This window comes from Neofelis nebulosa, chromosome 9 (genome assembly GCF_028018385.1).
Source record: "Neofelis nebulosa isolate mNeoNeb1 chromosome 9, mNeoNeb1.pri, whole genome shotgun sequence".
Lineage (NCBI taxonomy): Eukaryota > Metazoa > Chordata > Mammalia > Carnivora > Felidae > Neofelis > Neofelis nebulosa.
In genome coordinates, this window is record NC_080790.1 from 2,263,902 (window position 1) to 2,286,878 (window position 22,977).

Below are 22,977 nucleotides of genomic sequence, written 5' to 3' on the forward strand. Positions count from 1 at the left end.
AAGAATACATCCCGGAAACAAGCAGAGAGACCCGCTGACCTTCAGAACGTGCCCCCGATCCTCAGGGGCGCTGTGGACCCACCTGCTCCGTAGAGGCTGCCCCGCGGGCCGGTGGGGGACACAGACCCATCGTGCGGCCGCTGTGAGAGGAGAGGTCCGCACAGCTCAGCACCGCGTGGGACCGTGCTCCCCAGGCCCCGCACCGTTCCCCCTCCGGGGGTTCCATGCCACCCCCCTCACTCCCCCACCCACCCCCACCCGGGCTAGGACCCGCCCCCAGTCGGAAGGTTCCTGCGGCCCCCCCCCCCCCCCCTTCCAGCATGGCCCACGCCACCCTCGTGGCGCCAGGGTCTTGCAGGCAGAAAGGAGAATCTCAAATCTAACAGCTGCCTGGGCGCCTCTGCCTCACCCAGACTGCCCTCCCCTCACCCAGGCGCTCTCCGGGCCGCCCAGTCCTCGCCCTGCCTCTGCTTTCCTTCTGGGACCTCTCAGCCCCAGCCGGCAGCCCCACTGTGCCCCCTCCAGGGAGGCCTCCCCTCCCTCTTGGGCAGCTGTTTGCGCTCCTGTGATCCGGCCACGCTTCACGTGCCTGTCACACACAGGCAGGTCAGATGGTAACAGGACACCCCCAGAGAGGCTAACCTGGCGTGTCCCTGCCCCCTGCCCCCGGGCCCTTGCACACGCTGGCTTTGGGCATCAGATGCAGAAGTCACGCCAAGAATGCGTCTGCCCGGCCAGGGCGGAGGAGCGACGGCTCTGCCCAGGAACTGGACCCAGATTCGGGGAGGAAACGGGGCCTGGGACGGTGGGGGCCAGACCACCAGGGTGGCCGTCCCGCTCTTAGGCACCACAGAGCCAGCCGGTGTGGCAGGGCCGCCAGCACGTCCCAGCCCCAGGGCGCCACCCGGCCTTCTCCAGAAAACACCCAAACCTGTGGGTTCTGGCCTCTCCTCTGCAGGCCACGCAGCCCGGGCACATCCGAAGCTGGGATCCCGACCTGCTCAGACGGAAGGGGCTGAAGACGGACCGAACTCGACCTGAACAGACGGATACTTCCTGCAGCCCCGAGACCGCGGCCCAGAGCTGTCCTCCCTCAAATGGGTGGCCTCGGGCTGGTGGCTCTGTGTCCTCTGCGTCGATCCCATGACGTGCCCGCCCCTCCGGCAGGCCGGGAGCCTCTCGAGGCCAGGCTCTCCCGCGCTTGGCCGACGCCCGGTCCCCATCACACCTCTAGAAGGAGCAAGAGGGAACACAGTGCTGCGCGCCAGGCCCCTGTCCCCGCCCTGACCGTGCTCGAAGCGGCCGAGCCAGCCCCCCCCGGGACACGTGGCTACGACGAGGGCCGTCGACGGGGGCAGATAAGAGCCCACGGATCCCGTTCCGCACCCACCGTTGTTCCGAGCGCGGACAACGAAAGGGCCGCCTGCCCTCCAGGGGCCGCCTGGCTTCCTGCCCTCTCTCCTCCCGGACGGAGACGGGAACAGCCACCAGACTCCCAGGTCTTCTCAAACGCGGCATCTCGGCTCGTCCTCTGTGTGCCGTACACGAGTACTCTTCGAGTCAAAGGGTCACAGAGGGGACCGACCTGATGATGCAAACTCAGCGAGCCATTAACTGGCAGTGTGGGACACCAGCCCAGAGGCAGGAGCACCTGTCACCAAAAGGACTCCACGAGACCCCCGCTGCACCCTGGGGGCGGGTCACCCTGCTAAGTCCTTCCAGGTCTTCACGGGGCCACTTCCACGACGGCCGGTCGGGTCACCTCCCCGCACATGGCCTTCCGTGGTGCCCACCGCGAGTGGGGCGCCAGGCTCCGCTCGCCGACGTTCCAGAAGAGTCGCGGGCCCGCGTTTCCAGGAAGGGCCGGAGAGCAAACGCACCAGGCTTCGCGGCCACACGCCAGCTCTGGTGGAAATTCTGCTTGGTTTGTCCTGTTGTCACAACTCAAGGCCGTAAAAGCCACTTGAAGCTTGTGGGACGTTTAGGAACAGGCTACGGCCCACGTGTGGCCCACGGGCTGCAGACTGCTGAGCCACGTTCTAGAACAGCACCAGCCATGAGGCACATGCCCCCAAGATGGCTTCGAAAGGAATGTCACACTCTCTGCAGTCTGACACCAAAGGGACAGAGGGTGTGGAGTCTGCACACCGAGAACCATGTGGCCTCGGTTAAACAACTGGGATTCTCTGAGCCTCAGTTTCCCTTCTTCTTAGGGGACTGCAGGGGCTTGTTACAACACCATCAGCCTTCCGTTCTCCACTCTCCCCACGCTTTTGTCCCCACGAGGCAGACAGACTACGCCTCCCTCTGCTGCCCCCAGCCCTCCACAGGTTCTGACCGCCAAACGAGGCTGCCCCACATCCCTGAACCAGGGTCCGAAGCTCAGTGAGGCCAGTCCTGACTACCCCCACACCGCCTCTCCCCTGTGCTCCAGCCACCCTGGCTCATAGCCAAGGGAGGCCTGCGTGTCCTGCCACGGGGCCTTTGCACCTCCTGCTTCCCACACCGGCAAGCTGTTTGCCCAGCATCAGACTGAATTGTGTGCCCCCAAATCCACAGGTTAAACTCCTAATCCCCAATGGGGCTGTGTTCGAAGATGCTCCTTAAGGAAGTAACTGGCGTTAAATGAGCTCACAAGGGTGAGCCCTGATGCACCAGGACTGGTGTCCTTACAAGAAGGGGCACCAGGGATGCATGCAGAGGAAAGGCCACGCGAAGACACAGCCAAGGAGAGAGACCCCAGGAGATACCAGCCCATCGGCTCCTTGACCTCAGGCTTCCCGCCCCCAGCCCGCGGGAGGGTGAGTCATGAGTCTCTGTTGTCAAAGTCCCCATCTGTGGTATCCGTTATGGAGACCCAGGCCCCACTCTTTCCACAGGCCTACGCCGTGGGCGCCCGGAGAAGGGGAACTTCCCTCCCCTCTCCCCCCTCCCCCCTCCTCCCAGCAAGCTCCCCTTCCTCAACCTTTGATCCAGGCTCTGTGCTCACTGTCCACCCCTCTGGATCAGGGCTCCAGGCTCTGGGACACAGGAACACAGGGACACGGTCTGGAGAGAGATCGTACCCCCGGAGAACCCGCTCAGCAGGCAGCGAGGCGTGGTTCGTGGCAGGTAACCCCAGTGGGAAGCCGTCAATCAACCCCTGAGAGCAGGGAGGGAGCCGCAGAATTTCTAGAGAAGGAACAGGCAGGGAGTCAAGGATTAGGTTACTTATAGTAAGAAGATACTGAAAAACAGGGGACTGTCTCATCAATTACATAGGATTATAACACGTACCCAAGACGGGTTGACACAATACAAAGATCATATCGTTAAAGTTTTAATGACCCAGCAAAACACAAACTAAGAGATGTTTCTATAAATGACGTACATGTTAAAAGACGGAAACCACCAGATGGCAGTGGTAGTTAGGGGTAGAGTGGACACAAGGTCATTTAGGTTTTCTCTTCCAGGTCTCTGAACTTAAAAGTTTTCCACGTAATGAGCGTACTTGCGGTCTTTTTCCTATAATCAGAGGGAAGCATCGGCATTGGCAAAGGTTTTGCTTTTTTTTTTTTTTTTCTTTTTTTTTTCAACTTTTTTTTATTTATTTTTGGGACAGAGAGAGACAGAGCATGAACGGGGGAGGGGCAGAGAGAGAGGGAGACACAGAATCGGAAACAGGCTCCAGGCTCCGAGCCATCAGCCCAGAGCCTGACGCGGGGCTCGAACTCACGGACCGCGAGATCGTGACCTGGCTGAAGTCGGACGCTTAACCGACTGCGCCACCCAGGCGCCCCAAGGTTTTGCTTTTAAAAGGGGATTGACACACCCCAGCGAAAGGGTGACGGGTCCTATACTAGAACAGCGCGCAGTTAAGAGGATGATCTAAACGATACGCTGACGTGCACACACACAAACGTGTGGGTGAACAGTTAGGATATAAAAGCGTAGGTACAGCGAGACAGGACTTGTTTCAAAAACGCAGAAATACACACAGTGCTCAGAGATACACGTTCGCAGCCCTGGAAAAGGACAGGGGCTGGCACCGCGCAGCCTGTCAGAGGGACCATCCCAGGGGAGCAAGGACGGGGAGGGGTCCTGCGAGACGACATCTGTACAATTTTTAGGAGTTTAAGTAACCTCTACACCCAACGTGGGCCTTGAACTCCCGACCCCGAGATCAAGAGTTGCGTGCTCTACCGACTGAGCCGGCCAGGCGCCCCAGTAAAGCACTTTTTTTTAACGGTGCTTTTACGTTAAAGTGATGAGCCAGGGGCGCCTGGGTGGCTCAGTCGGTTAAGCATCTGACTTCCGCTCAGGTCACGGTCTCACGGTTCATGAGCTCGAGCCCCACTCAGAGCCTGGAGCCTGCTTCAGATTCCGCGTCTCCCTCTCTCTCTGCCCCTCCCCCTCTCACGCTCTGCCTCTCAAAAAGAAACAAATATTAAAAAAAAAAAAAGTACCGAACCAGTGGTTCTAGGGCGGCTCCCACCACAGCTGGCTGGAGCGAGGACTCCGGGCTGCAGAAGGCAAGCGGGTCCCTCCAGGTCAGGTTCGCACCCAGGACACACAGACAAGCTGGTCCTCCTGGGGCAGGGGGAGGGGCGCAGGGAACGGTGAAGGCCGGGGGAAGCCTGCCGGGCAGCAGGGTCCTGGCGCCTCCCAAGGCCGGGCAGGGGGTGCACGACGCTCAAAACAAGCTCACGTTCCGTGACGGTCACAGGTGCACACCTGCCCACACAGGTGCGCATGGCTCACTCACACCCACCTCTGTGCGGAGCCCCGCCGGCCCTCCCTCGGCGGCCCGGACTGCGCCCAGCTCGCCCCCTGGGAGGCCAGCCAGGGAGGGCCCCCCTCCCAGACGCCGCCCAGGGAGGCCCTTGAGGACCAGGCCCTGCCAGCGTGGACGGGCCGCACCCCCGTTCTCTAGCCACCCCCTGGAGGAGGGGGCCCCGCATCCCGCCAGCGGCCGTGGCCCAGCAGCCCGGGACGGGCGGGCACCCCGCGGAGCGCCGGGCTACTGACCACACCACCACGGCAACCCCGGCGGCAGAGGCCGCCGCCCCCAGGTGACACGGAAGGACCCACAGATGGCGCCAAGAGTGGCCCAAGCCCGCTGGCCCCGCTCAGCTCGGGCCAGGCCCGGGGACTGCGGCCTCAGGGTCTGGGCTGAGCCAGCCGTCACCACCGAGCACCTGAAGACTTTAGCAAACACTCGGTTAAACAGAGACCCTCTGGTTAACAGGCTTCATGCAGATCACGTGCAAACGCGAGCAGGTTGGAGGCCACGGACAAAAGATGACATCATTCGAGTCAAGATCACATTCGCTTCTAACTTTCCGTCTGGCTCCCGTCAGACTGTCCTAGGCGGCGCTGGATGGGAAGGGACAGGCACCGTCACAGGGGACAGCAGGAGGGGGTTACGCAGGCAGGGGGCGGGGGTAGGCGGAGCACGGAGGCACCTTGGGCGACGAAGGTGGCCTGTCACCAGAGTGGGAGGCACAGGGCAGAGCCAGGCCCCGACCTGGTCGTTGGTGCAGGGGCAAGTTGCCAGGTGACCCACGAGCTCATGGCCACGGGCCCTGATGGGGGTGGGGGTGGGGGGCTGCCCCTCCCCTTCCGGGTCCCGACCAGCCCAGGAAAGAGGGTCTTCCTCTTCCTGGGGGATCGTGGGTGGCGAGCGTGGCTCCTCCACGTCCACGGCCGTCCTGCGGAAGGAGGGTCTGTCCCCCGCCGAGGCAGGCAGGCCGACATCCCCACAGCCCACCCAGGCCAAGACGCGGCCGCGGCAGGGTCGCCTGCCCAGCTTCCCGGCGGCCGGGTGACCTTCTGAACCTCAGGCCAGCGTGTCACGTGACAGACGTGGAGAAGCTTGGTGGCGACACTGGAACAGGATCGCGCCTGCACCTAAGTTGCCAGCAGGAAGGAGGCACAGATACACGTCAGCTCCCCCTGCGCCAACCCCTCCAGGAAGTGGACTCTTTCCCGGGTATGTGGGTCACAGGGCCACGTGGATGTCACCTTGCCCAGGAGGGGAGTGTTCTGCAGGACTGGGCACCGTCCTCCCAAGGAGCCCTCCCTGGGCTCTTCTCCCTGAGGTCTGTCCGTCCTACAGACGGGAGTGCAGACGCTCAAACTGCCATCCTGGGAGGCACCGGGCGCAGGACAGGACTCCCCGCTAGGGACGCACCCGGGGAGACTGCCGACCCCCGCTGAGGCAGCGACACAGGAGCACCTGGGGGCGGGGGTCAGGGGCAGCCCCGCGGAGGACCGACAGCCCACACTGGACTGGGGACTCTGCCGCACCATCAGGGGCCTTCGATTAAGGCCCCTTCAGAAAGGGCAGGACCAGGTCTACGGCCAGAGAGATGCCCCAGGGCAGAGCAGCAAGGAGAGGGGTCTGGTCCAAGGGCCGGAGATGAGGGCACCATCCACAGGACCCCAAGACACCTGGAAGTGGCAGGGGGAACGCAGGGTCAGCCTCACAGCATTCCTGCTGGAGCTGCCCCTAACCCTGCCGCAGGTGCGGGGTCCCGCCTCGGCCACCTGCTTCCAGCCTGGTCCCCCACCACCTCCCCACCGCTGCCCGGGAGACGCGGCCGGAGCTTCCACCCCTACCTGCCGGTGACCCTGCTGTCACTCCAGCCTCGAGGGAAAAGGGGGAACCAGCCTCTGCCGGCTTCCCGGGAACCACCGGACTGGGTGCCTGAGAAGGACAGAAGCCTGTCCTCCCGCGGCCACGGCGTGGGGTCTGCAGGTCAGTTTCTCCCGGAGGCTCCGGGGGAGCCCTCAGCCCTTTCCTCTTCCAGCTTCCGGGGGCTGTGACCGCGGCCTCCCTCCGGGCTCTCTCCTCGTCATACGGGGTCGCCAGTCCTGGGTTTAGGGCCCGCCCCCACCCGGGATGCTTTCGTAGAGATCCTTGCCCCGTCACGGCCACGAGGACCCGATTGCCAACAGGGCTCCCTGCTGGGCTTCCCGAACGTGAAGTTTTCCTGATCAGCCAGGAACTCAGCACACCTGCTCAGTGACGCGCGCTCGGATGAAAGCAGGTGTTTTCAATACCGTAAAACAAGCGGTCGTGCTTTCCACGTCCTGCGCTCTTCAGCGGGCAGTCCCCGCAGCCCCGCTCCCTCTCCAGAGAAGGAATCTGAGGCACAGAGAATTTGAGTGACCTTCCCAGGCCACACAGCTATGCAGTAGCAGAACTGGGACCCACGGCCTCATAGAAGGGTCCCCGATGGTCCAGGCAGGGCTCCCTTCTCCCGTCCCCCAGGAAGTGTGTGTGGGAGTGCAGGAGGCACATCCCTCCTGGGACTTGGGGCTGTGGGCACGGGGGACCCTGGGCATCTCAGCGCCACCAGCACCGATGCCAAGACGTGTGGCCCAGGGAAGCAGCAAAGGCCTGCGGAGGGCGTGCCCCTGTGTCCTCGGGGACCCCCGCCCCTCATCCTGCCAGGGCGATCAATACTGTCAGCACAGCCAGCGTCCCCGGGGAGCCACCAGCATTAAGTGACCAGGGAGCAGCCGGGAAACACACGGGTGAGAACACAAATCACATCGATCTCATCGATTTGTCCTTTCCGGGGTCACTGTATCGCTCGGTCTAGATTCTGTGTAGGTTTCAGAACAGCTGATTTTGGAGAACAGTTTGTGTAAGGTCAATACAAGCACTTTTAACGGGAAAAAGACACAATAACGACAGGAAAGGAGAAGAGAGGGGTCTTGGCGAAGGCTTCTTTGCTCAGAGAAGCTAAGCTCCCTTCACTCCAGAAGAAGACAGACGCCCTGGGCGCGGTCGCTGCCCGCACAGGCCCAGCCCCACCTCTGCCTAGCTCACCTCCGGTGCCCTGGCCCCACATGCAGCCTTCAAGAGGATGCGGTGAAAAGGAACTTCCTAGGGCAGAAAACTGCGAACGGAAAACACGGAAATTCGGAAAAGGGCTCCTGCTCACAGCTCACTCAGCTCGTGAGCTGCCAGCTGCCATGTGCAGAGGCTCCGAGGACCGGACCCCCGTCCTCCCATCCTCCCGAGAGCCCCGTGCCCCTGACCCTCGCCCTTCCCCACCCAGACCCTCACCCAGCTCCTCCTCTGTCCTCCCGCGGGCCGCCCTTCCCTCCTCGGGGCCCAGCCAGATGGGGAGGACAGAGAGCTGGGAAGTTTCCAGCATCTTCGTCCAGGGCTGGGTGCGGCCATGCACATGTGAACAGGCTGATTTTCGCCCCAGTGTAGTCAGGATTGAGGGCTGCTGGACCGAGTGCACGTGGACAAGCTGCCTGTCAAGGTAAAGGGCGCTGCTGGGTTTCTAATTAAGAGCACGAGCCGTCCTCCCCGCGGCCAGGTGGGCGCTCTCTGGCTCGGGGAAGGTGGTTCGGGCCGGGGGATGCCTGGTGGGCAGACTGGAGGCGGAGGCAAGACCGTCTTCTCACCAACAGAAAGACCTTAAATCCCAAGTTTCCAAGGGGAAGCTTTTCAGCTTCTGCTGTTGGTGCGCCGTGGGCTGGTGTTTCCCCCACACCTCACACGTTGACGCCCTGGGGCCCGGGGGGAATGGCCTTGGGAGGAAGGGCCTTTGGGGGTGACCAGGGTCAGGGGAGGCCGTGAGGGTGGGGCCCCGGGATGGGATCAGTGTCCTTGTAGAAAGGCAGTTCCAGAGCCTTCCAGAGCCTTCTCCCCTCTCCATCGTGTGAAGACATGGCGAGCAGGCAGCCCCTGGCCTCAGACGTCAGCCCCAGCCCGTGGTGCTGCGCTACGGCAGCCGAGGGCACAGACACAAAGCGGGGCTGCAGGTCGAGGCGGCTCCCGAGGGCACCGCGGATTCCAAGAGCCGTGGCAGAGCCCCACAGCCACCAGGTGTGGTCAGGAGCCACGGCTGCCAGAGTCCACACGTAATCCTGATCTGGGTCTTTCTGGAACCTACAGGAGCCGCCCTCCCTGAAGAGACCATAGTGAGCGGTCTACACAGAAGCCAGACCATCCTCCTCTCCCCGCACGGACCGGAGGCCACTATTCCCTCCCCTCTGTGCCCGTCCATCCAGAAGTTCCGCTGTGGCTGAATATTCCACGCGCTGCTCCAGGTTCAGGCCCCCGGGGCCTCGTGAGCACGTGGGGAATCGGGCAGACGGCTCGGCTTGGGGGTGGCCGGGCACCAGGGCCGCCCCCTCCTCTGAGGTGCTTGGCCCCTCGCAGCCCGGCTGCCCTGGGGGAGCCCGTCCCCCTCATCAGAGCTTCCGACCTGAAGCGCAGGTACACGGAACCCTCCCTGGGAAGCATGGGGACCAGAGCTGGGCAGGTGCGGGGACACCACGTTCCCGCTGTGGGGAGACGTCTTACTTGCAAAACAGTGAGACCCTTGCGGAAAGGGCGGACGGGAGGCAGGGGGTGACACTTGTCCCTGTCACCCAGAGGCACGCCGCATGTCAGCCGTCGCTCATGCTTCCTGGCAGAAGCCCCTACACGTTGGGTTTCTGTCACTTGCGGCAAAGAGCCCAACAGAGACAACAGAGGAGCTTGCGTCATGAGCGCTGCCCAGCTCGGAGCCGGGGCCCTGCCATGGGCAGACAGCAATCGCCTAGGCTAAAGCCTCAGCGACACTCGACACTCGGGATCCGACCACTTAGCGCCTCCCACGGCCGCCGACGCCCCCACGCACCCACCAGGGGACACATTTCCACCACATCGTCACCCACACGGGGACTCACGTCACACGAGCCAGACACCGCAGGCCTGTGGATGGTCGGACCGTAGGGCAGGCAGCTCACCCTGCCGATGCCCAGAGCGGGGGGACAGGGGCCGGGAACGCCCACCTTCCCCGACACTCCCACTGTCTGCCCTTCACTTCCCGGCCTGCATCGGGGGGACGAGCTCACCCCCGTCTTCTCTCCCCATGGGTCTGACCCCACTTGTTCTCAAAATTTTTGATCCACCAACAGCACATTTTTGGGAGGGGGGCGCATCGCTGTTCAGGGTTTATGGTTAATCCATCCGTTATCAACCCAGAATTAGTCCAAAAGTGGGTGACTTAGAACAATGGTTCAAGGCGGTAACAATAAGGCAGCAAATTTACCACCACTTAGGGAGCCACATCCGGACGGCCCCGGGGGCTTTCTTTCCCCTCTTGGTAAGGCGACTGCGCCAGGCCCTGGGGACAGCAAGGCCTCTCTGGCTGGTGTCAGCACCCCTGGCAGGCAGGCCTGTCCCAGGGCCACGAGCTGGCGATCGTGGCCCCAGAGCGCACCTTCCCAGATGTGCTCGGGGGAACGGAGACCCCCGAGCACGTTTCCTGCCGCGTCTCCGACAGGCCGTGCGGAGGCCCAGCGCGAGAGCTGGGGGCGCCGTGTGCCTGGTTCTCAGCTCCGAGGGCTTTGCCTACCGTCTCAGCGCACACGCAGGAGACACACACGTCACTTTCCACGGAAACGGTGCCGCTCCCCTCCCCACTCTGTCACCAACACTTGGACCTGAGCAGAGCACAGAGGAGGCGACTGTGTTAAATGTGGGACACGCCTGGGTGGCTCAGTCGGTTAAGCATCTACTTCGACTCAGGCCATGATCTGGTGGTTGGTGGGTTTGAGCCCTGCATCGGGCGCTGTGCTGACAGCTCGGAGCCTGGAGCCTGCTTCCGATTCTGGGTCTCCCTCTCTCTCTGCCCCTCCCCCACTCATGCTGTCTGTCTCTCAAAAATAAATAAACATTAAAAAAAATTTTTTTTAATGTGGAACGAAGGGGGAATTCTGAAGGGTTCTCTCTACTTACCAAGGATGGAAGGGAAACCAAGGTCAACGAGTCGGTCTCACTGGTGGTACCAGCTGGTAGGCTGGCTACCTAGAACTTTCTCAGACGGCCCTGACTGCAAACATTCCATCCAACGCAGAAAAAAAAAGCACCTGCAGACTGCAGAGCTCCATCTGGGATTCAGAAAGTGCAACCAGGGGCACCTGGGCGGCTCAGTCAGCAGAGCACTGGGCTCCCGATATCAGCTCGGGTCATGGTCCCAGGGTCATGGGATCGAGCCCCAAGTCAAGCTCCAAGCTGCATGTGGAGCCTGCTTGGGATTCTCTCTCTCCCTCTCCCCTGCTCGCGTGTACGCTCTCTAAAATAAAAAACAAAAAACTTAAAAGAAAATGCGATCGAGCACGCATACCATCGGGCACACGCACTTACCCCCGACATCTAACGCCGCGGACGATGAGGCCAAGCTGGGGGCTCTCAGTCCTCACGAAGGGGACAGGACGCGGATCCTGCCAGCCCCGCATCCAGGCAGCAGAAGGTGGGGGGGGGGGGGGGGGGCGGGGGCGGCTGACCGGCGGCGCGCGGAATCTGAGTGGCGTCCTGGTCGAGACACAGCGTCTGCTCCAACAGGCAGAGGGGCCACAGGTGTGACTCATCCTGCATCTGTTTTGGGTTTTGTTCCTCGTCACCTAAAATGAGCAGTTTCCCCACTGTCTCCACACCTGCATTCTGCAAAGCTCCAGCTCGTGTTTTAGAGAATGTTCTCCCTTTCAGACCCAGAGCAGTAGTAGCAGACCGAATACTTCATTTCCTGCCATTTTAACCTTACAATGTTAAAATGGAGGCTTTCTTGCGTCGTTGACTTCTTACTGTGCAGTTCCTACAATTGCGTGAGGTTTCTAAACACTTTTGCATGATAGTCCTTCCAAAAGAAAACACCTTCCACCGAAACGACCCTTCTCAGATCCCACCTGCTTTAGCTCTGCGAACCCTGAGCGACGGCAGCAGAACCGGGTCACCCCCGGGCGCCCCGCCCACCCCACGTCGGCACCGGAAGTGCAAGGCCAGCCCTGGCAAGTTGCTCGGCGGCCCCCCGGCCGACCCCTCCCACCGGCCCGTCCATCACGGAAGTGCTTTGCTCTCAACTTTCCTGACCCGGAGCCCCCCCCCCTCCCCCCCGACAGAGAGCCGCTCGCTGCGGACGCAGAGCCCGGGCAGGGGAACCGTGTGCGCTCAGCTGTCAGAGCACACTACGAAAATCACACATCTGCAGGGGTAAACGCCGCCGTCATCTGGAAGAACCCCATCGGCACAACTCGCTGTGACCTCATGAGTCGTGGCTGACCTGTTGACGGGATCGTGTCACCCGCCCCCCCCCCCCCGGGAGGCACAGGCAGCGATGGTCCGAGGAGCTCAGTGGCCCCCCACCGCAAGGTCCCCCTCAGCCACGGCAGGGCTCCGGAAACTGACCTGGCCGCGGCTGGTAAAAGCGCGTGTGCACGCGTGTGCACCGATTTGTAAGAGCACAGAAACTGAGCTGCACTGTGGGGTTTGACTCCCTGCAAACCAGCAAATCCGCAGGCACTTGGTGTGCTTTTCCATCACTGCGTGTTTGCATTTCTACTGGGAAATGTTTTACCTCCTTAAACACAGACTAAACCCACACTCGTCTCAGGATAACCAGCTGTATAGGAGGCTGGAAGCCGTCTGGGGCCCGTCAACCCTTGATAAATCCTTGATAAAAGTTGTGTCCTCCCAGCTCCGAGCTGGCCACCCGAGCGTCCGCGATACACGCAGGTGTTCGTGTCCGGTTGCCTCGAGCCGTGTGAAGCAGACAGGAGGGCGGGGACGTCTGTGGGCAGGTTTAGGGGTGTACGGAAGTCAGGAGCCATGTCAAGGGTGAGAAGCAGCCCGTGTGAACCCCTCAGAAGAAACTGCTGAGCCCACACAGAAGCCACACAAGACCGAACGTGAGATTGGATGTGGGCTCTGTAGGGGCACCTGGGTGGCTCAGCTGGTTAAGCGTCTGACTCTTGGTTTCAGCTCAGGTTCGAGGGTTCGAGCCCCGCATCGGGCTCACCGCTGACAGTGCAGGGCCTGCTCAGGATCCTCTGTCTCCCCTCCCTGCCCTCCCCTCATCACTGTGTCTCCCTCAAAAATTAAAAAGGAATTTTTTTAATGTGGGCTTTGGAAGTAAAGCCATGACCCACTCAGGGGAGATCGGTATCAGACATTTCTATATTTTACAGCACGATTTTGACGTGAATTAAATCTAGCGCGTGGTCTCTTAACCGAAGCGTAGCGCACACGGCCGTGCGTGGAGCCAGGCTGAGGCAGGAGACCCGTCAGGAGAACACTCGTCCAGAGGCCGCTGCTGGCTCTCCCGAGGGTTACTCCAGCACCCCTCCGACGCGCCCACCATGCAGCCTTCACTTCTGTAAGGAGTCAGGTAGGGTCTTCAAAGTGGGGAGTCGGGAATGCCAAGCTGACAGATGGGAGCTCATGTGAGGGGCAGAAATAACGAACAGGCGCAAAGCTCTGCCGGTGGTTGATCGGCAAGTCACTGAAACACCTGGCCGCTCAGATGATCCAGCACGAGCCGCTTTGGACGGGACCGGGGCCCCTCCTCCCTCGCCAGCTCTTCCTTCTGCATAAAGACAGGGACAGAGACGGGGGCCGGAAGAGAGTGGAAACCGGAGACAGGACCCGCTCACTCAGGAACCGTGGACAAAGGCAACCAGGGAAAGCCACAGGCATGTGAGACTCTTAGAGGCTAGATTCCAAACGGATAAAGTATCTGGGGCTCAGTGGTTAATCCAGATCCCAGTACGGGGTTGGGAAGTTCCTGGATTATCTGTCTGCCTCTTAATAGGAGACACCGATGCAGGGCCCGAGACCCAGCTGGGGCCTTTCACAGTGTCATTTACCATAAGTAAGAATAAAGTAAAAATGGGTATTTCTTTATCACACCAACGCGTAAACCAGTGGGAAGATACCCGCTTGTGTTCTGACTGATCAATATCCCAGCCACGGAACACCCACCACTACGTGCTCCATGGCTTTGAACAGAGGACACACTGCGGGGCACCTGGGGGGCTCAGTCGGCTGAGTGGTGGACTTTGGTTCAGGTCATGATCTCATGGTTCATGGGTTCGAGGCCCGCGTCGGGCTCTGTGCTGACAGCTCAGAGCCTGGAGCCTGCTTCGGATCCTCCGTCCCCCTCTCTCTGCCCTTCCTCTGCTCATGCTCTCTCTCTCTCTCAAATAAAACATTAAAAAAAAGATAAATTTTAACATGAAGATTTTTAATCCAGTTTAAAAAACACTTAAAACAATCTGCCCATCAAAACAAGAGGTTGATTTGGGGTCTATTATTGTAACAAATTAGGCAAAATCATATTTCAGAATCGTTGAGAAAAAAGATAATGTCCTAGTTTTCTTGTTAAAAAAAAACAAACAAAAAACCTTGCTTGTAAAAGAGTTAACAGGAAAATCAACCTGGAAATCTCAGCGAACAAACACTAACACAGATGAAATCTAAATTCCTTATATGCGTGTATGAATGACCACGACCACAGAAAGTATCTGAACGGTGATTTTAATGACCAGTATGTTCCCAAATAAGGACTCCAAGCCCAGAGCACAGAATTAAGGCAGCTACTTTGTTTCCAACAAGAAAGTGCACAAGGAACCCCGAGTGTCCCCCGACCGCAGTCTCCACCCAGTTCTGGGAGAAAAGTGTCCTCTAGCTGGCCAGTCTGTCATCCACCGTGACACCCGCTTACGAGGCAGACCTGGCATCGACCGACATGTGCTTACTGTGCGGGCGCCAGGTGTGGCGGGGCGGCTCAGTACTCACATCTGGAAGGTGCTTTCGTTTGCGGTAAAATCGACCGTGCGCACTGACACATGGCTGCCGGCCGCCAATCTCGAATTACGTAAAATGTGATTTGTCCACATTCCCAGAGCTGCTAACATGTAAAAATCATTCGTATAAAAAGCTCCTCTCATTAAATGCCCTCGAATCAAATAACCTCGCGGAGGAAGGCTCTCGTGGCCCCTGCTCTACAGCAGAAAAGCAAGGAGGAAGGACAGGTCCTCCGCTGGGATCGCGTTCAGGACATTCCCAAGGGCGAAGGGTGAGCGAGGCCTCCAGGGCGCCGCTACTCCGTCTGCGCCAAGAATTCCACGTACTGCCCCCGAACCTCGAAATGGTCGGCCGGCCGGTTGTACGCCGTCCACACCGGTTCTCCCACAAACAGCCGCATGGCTTTCACGTAGTTCTAGAAAACACACAAACACACCCAGCTGTCAAACCAGCCCTCAGGGTGACCTCCCTGGCTGCGTCTGCTCCTGCTCCTGCGTCTTAACCACGCGGCCACGTTTCTTTTCCGAAAGGAGGTATGGGCCGCCAGGGCCCCAAGTTCGCGTACCCAGGAAAGCACGGGGCGCGGAGGTCCAGCGCTGAGCCCACTCCTGCAACCCGCGCTGACTGCCTGCCTGCGCGCTCCCCTCGGCACCGCTCTCCTAACGTCAGGGCCCCGCGCCGCTCAACACCGGTGAGGACGGCGCGACGCCCTCCCTCAAATTACCAACGTACGTGCCGTTCAAGCCCGTTCTCGCTTCTAGGAATTTACCCTGGTGACAAAGTCACACCTGTGCAAGTGACAAGCGCGTAAGGTTATTCGTCCCAGCACGGTTCACCGTAGCAAACGGGGAGCGGTCAGCACGCCCAGCGGGAGGGATCGTCCTGACCATGGAATAAGCCGGCGGGCGGGGGTCTGGGGCTCGTCCGAGGACGGAGCGGGGCAGCTGCACGGAAGGACCCGCCCCCCACCCACGGCCAGGAAATGATCCGAGAGCGGACCCGGTGCGGGGGGAGGGAAACGCGGAACCTCGTGTAGAGGCCGCCGCGTCCTGTGCCGGGAGGACACAACACTCAGACTCGCCGGAGCGCACAGGGCTGGGCAGCGGGGGAGAAAGGAAGCCGTCCGCTTGACGCCCTTCCAGAATTCTGGGTTTACACCACACGCCTTTAGTTTCCGTTCAGAAACCATACTTACCTCTCGGGTTCGGCCCAAACCCCAACCAGAGAACGACCTCGCTTCCGTGCTGACGGCCGATCCTCACGCCGGGACTGGTATCGCACTACAGTTTTGCTCCGAACGGAAACGCTCGGGAAAGCGACAGAGCAGCAGGGACCTAGAGACGCCCACCGAGCTGCACCCCTACACTCAACCACGTGCTCTCTCCTTAAAGGAGCGAGATCCCTTCCTGCTGACCTGCCTGGCCTCCCGGGGACCGCGGGTCGTGTGTGCACATGTGCCGCCACCGGCCAAGGACAAAGCCGGAGCTTCCTGACGGCCCGCAGATGGCGTGTGGCCCCCAGGCTCCCGCCGGCCTCTCCCAGGGGAGCCTGGGACCCCGGCTCACGAGCTCCGGAGCGGCAGAGGCACCGCTGAGAGGGCAGTGCCGCGAGCTCCCGACATCCGTGCACGGACACCTGCGAATCCAACACAGCGATCCTACCTTTTCATCCAGCGTGAAGCGGTGATAGATCCCGGCAGGAAGGGTGATCATGTCTCCTTTCTCCATGAAGATGCGGATCCACTTGTCCTCTTTGTCCCTCACATCAAAGTAGCCGCTGCCGTCCAAGATGTAGCGGATCTCATCGTCCAGGTGCAGGTGCTCCTTGTAGAATATCTTGATCTAGACAGGAAGGACACCGCCATGATTCTCGGGGCCCGTTCCCAAGTCAGCACAGGTCCAGCCACCGACCCCGCCCTCAAAGACCAGGACTGGGGTGGACAGGGTCCCTTCATAAAAATAGAAATATTCTGGGGGCGCCTGGGGGGCTCAGTTGGTTGAGCATCTGACTTCAGCTTAGGTCATGACCCTCAGGTCAGGGTTCGTGGGTTTGAGCCCCACGTCGGGCTCTGTGCTGACAGCATGGAGCCTGCCTGGGATTCTCTATCTCCATCTGTCTGCCCCTCCCCCACTCACATTCTTTCTCTCTCTCTCTCAAAATAAATAAACTTAAAAAAAAAGGGGGGGGCGCCTGGGTGGCTCAGTCGGTTATGCGGCCGACTTTGGCTCAGGTCATGATCTCACAGTCCGTGAGTTCGAGCCCCACGTCGGGCTCTGTGCTGACAGCTCAGAGCCTGGAGCCTGCTTTGGATTCTGTGTCTCCCTTTCTCTGACCCTCCCCCATTCATGCTCTGTCTCTGTCTCAAAAATAAATAAACGTTAAAAAAAAAAAAAAAAAAAAAACTTTAAAAAGGAAAGCTCCAGGCCCAGAGGGCTTCACTGGTTAATCTGCCCAAACATTTCAGGAAAAAATAAAACTGCTGTACACATACTGTTCTAAAAAACAGAAACGGAGGTAACACTTCTCAGTTTACTCTATGGACCGGCACTACTCTGATACAAAACTCAAATGAAGACATTAAAAGGAAAAAAAGGGATGCCTGGGTGGGTCAATAAGTTAAGACTCTAACTCTTGGTTTCGGCTCAGGTCATGATCTCACGGTTTGTGAGTTCAAGCTCCACGTCAGGCTCTGTGCTGACAGCGCAGAGCCTGCTTGGGATCCTCTCTCCCCCTCTCTCTGCCCCTCCCCTGCTTTCTCTTTCTCAAAATAACTAAATAAACATTAAAAAAAAGCAAAAAAAAAGAGCTTGTGTTTACTAGTAGTAAATAGAATGATTCCTCCTTACACAGTGTAGAACTCCATTACCTTTTCTTCATAATCTGGTAGTTTATCCTTGCATATGGTTATTATGTCCATCCAGGAATAGCTTCTCTCTTTTCGGATCTTTTCTAACTCTGGATCATTCTCGTATTTGTCGGCATCAAGCTATAAGAGTTTAAACGGCAACAAAAAAAGAGGTCACGTTAATGCAAGGAAACATGGATCTCTTTCTGGATCTCCAAAACGATCACATTCCAAATGTATCAGCGAGTCCTTTGTCAATCACAACCTAACCTTCCTTCCCCGCCCTCCCTGTTTCTCTTAAGGGCTTCCCCATCTTCTCTGTACCAGCTGAAGAGGCCGCAGTTGTGTTAAACTCCTCTCCCTTCCCCCCAGCAGTCCTTCCTGCGGGTTCTACGTCACTGTTCCAGTCCCACTGCCAGGAGCCCAGGTAAAGTGGCCAAGCCTGTCCAAGGGCACCAACCATCCCCCCGCCCCCCATCCTATTCCTCCAGCGCCAGCCCTCTGCAGGTCTGGCTGATCTCTCTACAGCACGTCTCTGGTCTGGGCAGCACGTCCCTGGGCAGAAATGACTCCTGTTCTGAAGGGCTGCAAATATAACCCGGGTTCACTGCCCTGGGATGCGAGGCCTTCCATCATGAGGCCCTGGGTGTCTCTTCTTCTCTGTCCATATTCCCTGTTTATTTTTAAAGTTTATTTATTGAGAGAGAAAGAGAGAGAGAGAAGGCATGATATGGGGAGGGGTAAAGAGAGAGGAGAGTGAGAATCCCAAGCAGGATCTGCACTGTCAGCATGGAGCCGGGTACGGGGCTCGAACTCACAAACTGCAAGATCACGACCTCAGCAGAAGTCGGTGCTTAACCAACTGAGCAACCCAGGTGCCCCTCATTCCCTGTTGTTTAATCTACATCCCAAACCAACGAATAAGAGTATCTGCTTTTCCAAAAGACACCTGATGGTTCACATCTCCACATCCTTGCTCCTGATGGCTTCCTCCACCTAGAAAGTTCCTTCACCATTTTATCACAATCCTATCTATTCTTCAAGGCCCAATTCTAACAACACGTTGGTCATGAAGCCCTCCCCTAGGACTCTAGGCAGAATTAGTCTGCACTCCTACTTCAAACTATGAGAAATGAATTTAGTATCCTTGGCCCTATACTGCGATAGAATGCACATTTCATCACAACTACTAAACAACAAACTCCAGAATACCTTTTTTTGAGAGAGAGAGAGAGAGAGAGAGAGGAAGAAAGGGCACAAGTGACTGAAGGGCAGAGAGAGAAAGAGAATCCCAGGAGGGGGAGAAAGAGAGAGAGAGAAGTGGGGCTCACCCAAAGCGGGGCCCGAGCTCACCAGATGCGGAACTCCCAACTCACGAACCGTGACATCATGACCTGAGCCGAAGTCAGATGCGTAACGGCTGAGCCCTCCAGGCGCCCCCAACTCCAGAATATCTTCAAGTACTAGTCATCGATACATTAATTTCTGCACAGCTGACTCCCCAAGTTATCCGGTCCACCCATGGATGTGCACAGCACCGATCTACTTCAAATGGTGTGTGTCAGAGCTTTGTATCACTCTGCTGTGTCGCTGACAGCAGACAAGAAAAATGGTCTGTCGGTTCCCGATGATCGAGAATGGTTACTACGAAGACAGTACGTAAGAATATGCAGGACACGGGCACTAGGGGGCTCAGTCGGTTAGGCTCCGGCTCCTGATTTCGGCTTAGGTCATATCTCACGGTTTGCGGGTTCGGGCCCCACATCGGGCTCTGTGCTGATGGGCGTGTGGAGCCTGCTTGGGATTCTCTCTCTCTCCCTCTCTCTCAAAATAAATAAAATGAACTTTAAAAAAAAAAAAATACACAGGACACAAAGACCACAGAGTAAACATAATTTAATTTTTACAGCCCTTTGACTTATCCACAGCAGAAGCAGAAGGCAGGAGGAACTGGGTTTGACCCATGGAATTACTAAAAGATGCCTTTTAAAATGTAGTATTTCAGGGGCGCCTGGGCAGCTCAGTCGGTTGAGCGTCCGACTTCGGGTCAGGTCACGATCTTGCAATCTGAGTTCGAGCCCCGCATCAGGCTCTGCACTGACAGCTCAGAGCCAGGAGCCCGCTTCGGATTCTGTGTCTCCCTCTCTCTCTGCCCCTCCCCGCTCATGCTCTGTCTCTCTCTCTCTGTCAAAAATTAGTAAATATTGGGGCACCTGGGTGGCCCAGTTGGTTAGGCGTCCGACTTCAGCTCAGGTCATGATCTCGCAGTTCATGAGTTCAAGCCCCGCGTCAGGCATCTGTGCTGATGGCTCAGAGCCTGGAGCCTGTTTCGGATTCTGTGTCTCCCTCTCTCTCTGACCCTCCCCGGTTCATACTCTGTCTCTCTCTGTCTCAAAAATAAATAAACCTTAAAAAAAATTAAAAAAAAAAAAAACAAAAATTAGTAAATATTAAAAAAAAAAATGTTTTTAATAAAATGTCGTATTTTATCACTTGGATACTTTCACAAGTTGACCAATATCTCATTCTTGCTCTAAGCTGTAAAAAGCAGAATGAAACCCCCAAAGCACAGTAACTTGACCTTTCTGATTGTTTACATTGCAGATAATTGATTTTACGATAAAACAAAATTTCCCTCTGTAACAGACACTGTATACCACTTGATTGTTTCAAAAATGGTACCTTCCAGTAGGTTAAGTGTTTTAACCTTAGCCTGGGAAAAGACAAATACTCCGTAAACATTAACACAGGCACAAAAGCAAACCGTTTAGTAGAGAGGAAGCCCTTTTAATGGCGAGAAGGCCAGCCTGCTTCTCCACTGGCTCGTGTGAAAATGAATCAGAGGAGCCTGTTTACCAGGGAGGGGGAGGCCGGCAGGGGGCGCTCCCCGTCAAGGGCAGACCCACCAGGAGAAGCCTCGCCTGGCAGGTGGCTGCTACTTCACTACACCTGCAGGTTTCCTCCCACCCCAGCAACAGCCCCGCGGAGCCACCGCTCCAGCTCCCAGTTTACTCCAGAGTGGCTTTTGTTTACAACCGCATTCCCAACTCCTCCTCCACCTTTTTAATAAAAGACTGTTCCTCTCATTTATTAGGGGACTTGACCACGGTTTTGCTGTGGTTTGCTTAGGTTGGACTACAATTCTCTACTCCTAAATAAACCCATTTTCACTGCTAAAATAACGGGGCAGTTCTGTTTTGAAAGTCAACACTACTAGGGGCGCCTGGCTGGCTCAGTCCTTAGAACATGCGACTCCTGATCTCCGGGTTGTGAGTCTGAGCCCCCGTGACTGGTGTAGAGATTACTTAAACAGTTAAAGAAAATAAAGAAAAGAAAAAAAAGAAAAGAGAGAGAGGGAGGGAGGGAGGGAAGGGAGGAAGGGAGGAAGGAAGAAAAAAGAACAAACGAACGTTAACACTGCCAACCAGAGGTACCAAGACGACCTGCTTCTCCTTTATCTAAGAGAGACCAGATGAGGTCTAAAGTGCTGTTAGGCTGGAACATTCTACGAGTCTGTCCACCGGGGATAAAGCGTCGCTACAAAACAAATCAGACTTTATTCCATTCTGGTCCCAGATGGAGCACGCGCGCGGGAGCGGACGTCACAGCAGACTCCAACAGCCGGGCCCTTGCAGCCCGCGGTGGGGGAGGGGGGGGAGAGCGGTCCTGCCGAGACCCCCCCCCCCGGCCCCGCACCCCAGCGTGCACCTCGCCAGGAGGGCACACCTGCCGCCGGCGCACCGCACAGGGACCCTGGGTGGGTCTCCTTCCCCGCTCTCGCCCGCTGCAGTCCGCTAACGCCGCGAACCCACCCGCCGCGTCAGACCACAGACCCCAAACCCCGGCCCCGACACCTCGCGGGGAACCCGACTCCCCCCACAGCCCCTCTGCAAGCAAGCGCAGCACGCCCACGCCGCCCACCACCCAGCGGGGACGCCGCGCATGCGCAGGACGCCCAGGCCCCAGAGGCGCACAAGCGCTGAGCGCCCCGCACTCCGCCGCTCGGCCGGATCGTGAGCATGCGCACCGCTCCCGGGGAGCTTAGACTCCAGCCCCTCTACCCAGCGCGCGTTGCGTGCCCGGGCGCCGCCGACCGCCCGACCCCTGACCCCCCGTAGGAGCATGCGCAGCTCTTCCGCCGGCCCTGTCCTGGCCGCGGTCCCCACTCGCCGAAGCTTCGGGTGTGCGGGGAGCGCGGGGGACCGGGGTGGGGGGGGTGGGGGGTAGGAACACCGCCCCCGCCCGCCCCCGCGCCGCGTACCTTCCAGTAAAGAACCCCGAGCCGGCGCAGCTTCTCCAGGCCGACCGGGCTGCAGGGGTCACCGCGGTGGGGCAGCCTCGGGTCGTCGGCCGACTCGTCCATGTACCAGGCCTGCACCATGGCCGGGCCGGGGACGCGGCGGAGGAAGAACGGGCGCGCCGCGCGGGGAAGGCCCTTGCTCCGGGGCGGCCGGGCGGGGCGGGGCCGGCGCGCCCGTCGGAGGGGGCGGGGCGTGGGGGAGAGAAGGGGGACTGCGGGGAGCGGGGCGGGCGGGGAGGGGGTGCAACGGGGGGGCGGGGCTGGTGACCAGGAGGAAGAGCCTGCCCCGGGGCCAAGGGTCAACTTGCTGCCGCTCAGCGGGGACCGCGTGGGTGAGACAGACGGAATTCGCACCGAGTCTGGCCTCGTCCTAGGTAAACGGGGCGTCCCGAGTCTTCCCTACTGCCCTGCTCTCCGGGTGCACGGGGCGCAGGTAAAATTCAGCGTCCTCCAGCCCTCTGCAAGTGGCGCCGGGTGCGACGATCTCTGGACAGCCAGAAGAATCTTGTGAAACAAACAGTATTTTACAGGAAGGAAACTAAATGCCATCCAAAAAAAAAAGTGGTTTTATCACCACCCACGCAGCTGATGTGGGACCCAGCGCGGCTCGAGGTCAGGTCAAGTCACCACGCAGGACAGGTGTCACTCAGGAGACTGTGCCTTCTCCAACCCCTCCCCCCTTCTTTGTAACAGCAGCAGGTCTACAGTAAGACCCTGTGTTTTTAAGCCGCCCATCCCCCTTGCCAGGGTTAGGACTTACGTCCTAGGAGAAATAAACAAGCTTCCCTTTACCAGTCTTTGAATTGATAATCCGTTTAGCAGATTAGAAAAGAAAAGAAAGGTTCATTTCTTTCAAAGCAATGAACCAGAAAAGATGGGATTATCTCGGCCATTCACCACGGTCTCTAGCAGGGAATCAAGTAACTGGGAAAGGTATGGGATTTAAACTAGACTGCGCTCTAGTCCACTCTAGAACTTCCCCAAGTTGTACACAAGGCACACATTTACTTCGTGTCCGTTCTGCTGCTGCAGTGACTGCCCAGACTGTACCGCGTCCTGGTGGAGAGCCCGCCTCTCCAGCTCGACCAGCGACAGCTCGTCCTCCAGGATTCCACCTTGGACATCACTGCCGGTTTTGTTCTGCGCTTTGTGACAAAGCTGTGGAACGTGGTGGTTGATGGTGGTCTCACCCCATGCCCTCCCCTTGCCCACCCTGTAGAGCTGCGGAGCTCGCCAGTCCCTGCCGACCCCCTC

At 58.6% G+C, this 22,977-nt stretch overlaps 2 protein-coding genes across 2 annotated transcripts in view; one reads left to right on the forward strand and one right to left on the reverse strand.

The window, feature by feature from the left end:
- RPS7 (ribosomal protein S7) overlaps positions 1-22,977 on the forward strand; it is a 119,572-nt gene that overhangs the window by 45,612 nt on the left and 50,983 nt on the right. The gene's annotated exons all lie outside the window — the stretch shown is intronic.
- ADI1 (acireductone dioxygenase 1) lies at positions 14,293-21,905 on the reverse strand. The gene is made up of 4 exons (XM_058682426.1): positions 21,685-21,905; positions 17,445-17,564; positions 16,240-16,419; positions 14,293-14,993 (listed from the first exon to the last, which is right to left on the reverse strand). The coding sequence occupies exons 1-4, from the start codon at positions 21,802-21,804 to the stop codon at positions 14,874-14,876; spliced, it is 540 nt and encodes a 179-aa protein (XP_058538409.1). The 5' UTR covers positions 21,805-21,905; the 3' UTR covers positions 14,293-14,873.

What these genes read in the sequence shown, in the direction of transcription:
- ADI1 (XM_058682426.1), bottom strand. Translation starts at nt 21,804, where the DNA reads ATGGTGCAGGCCTGGTACATGGACGAGTCGGCCGACGACCCGAGGCTG. An exon ending in TCGGGGTTCTTTACTGGAAG is followed by an intron (nt 17,565 to 21,684) that starts GTACGCGGCGCG and finishes AAACTCTTATAG; the next exon opens with CTTGATGCCGACAAATACGA. An exon ending in TACCAGATTATGAAGAAAAG is followed by an intron (nt 16,420 to 17,444) that starts GTAATGGAGTTC and finishes CTTCCTGTCTAG; the next exon opens with ATCAAGATATTCTACAAGGA.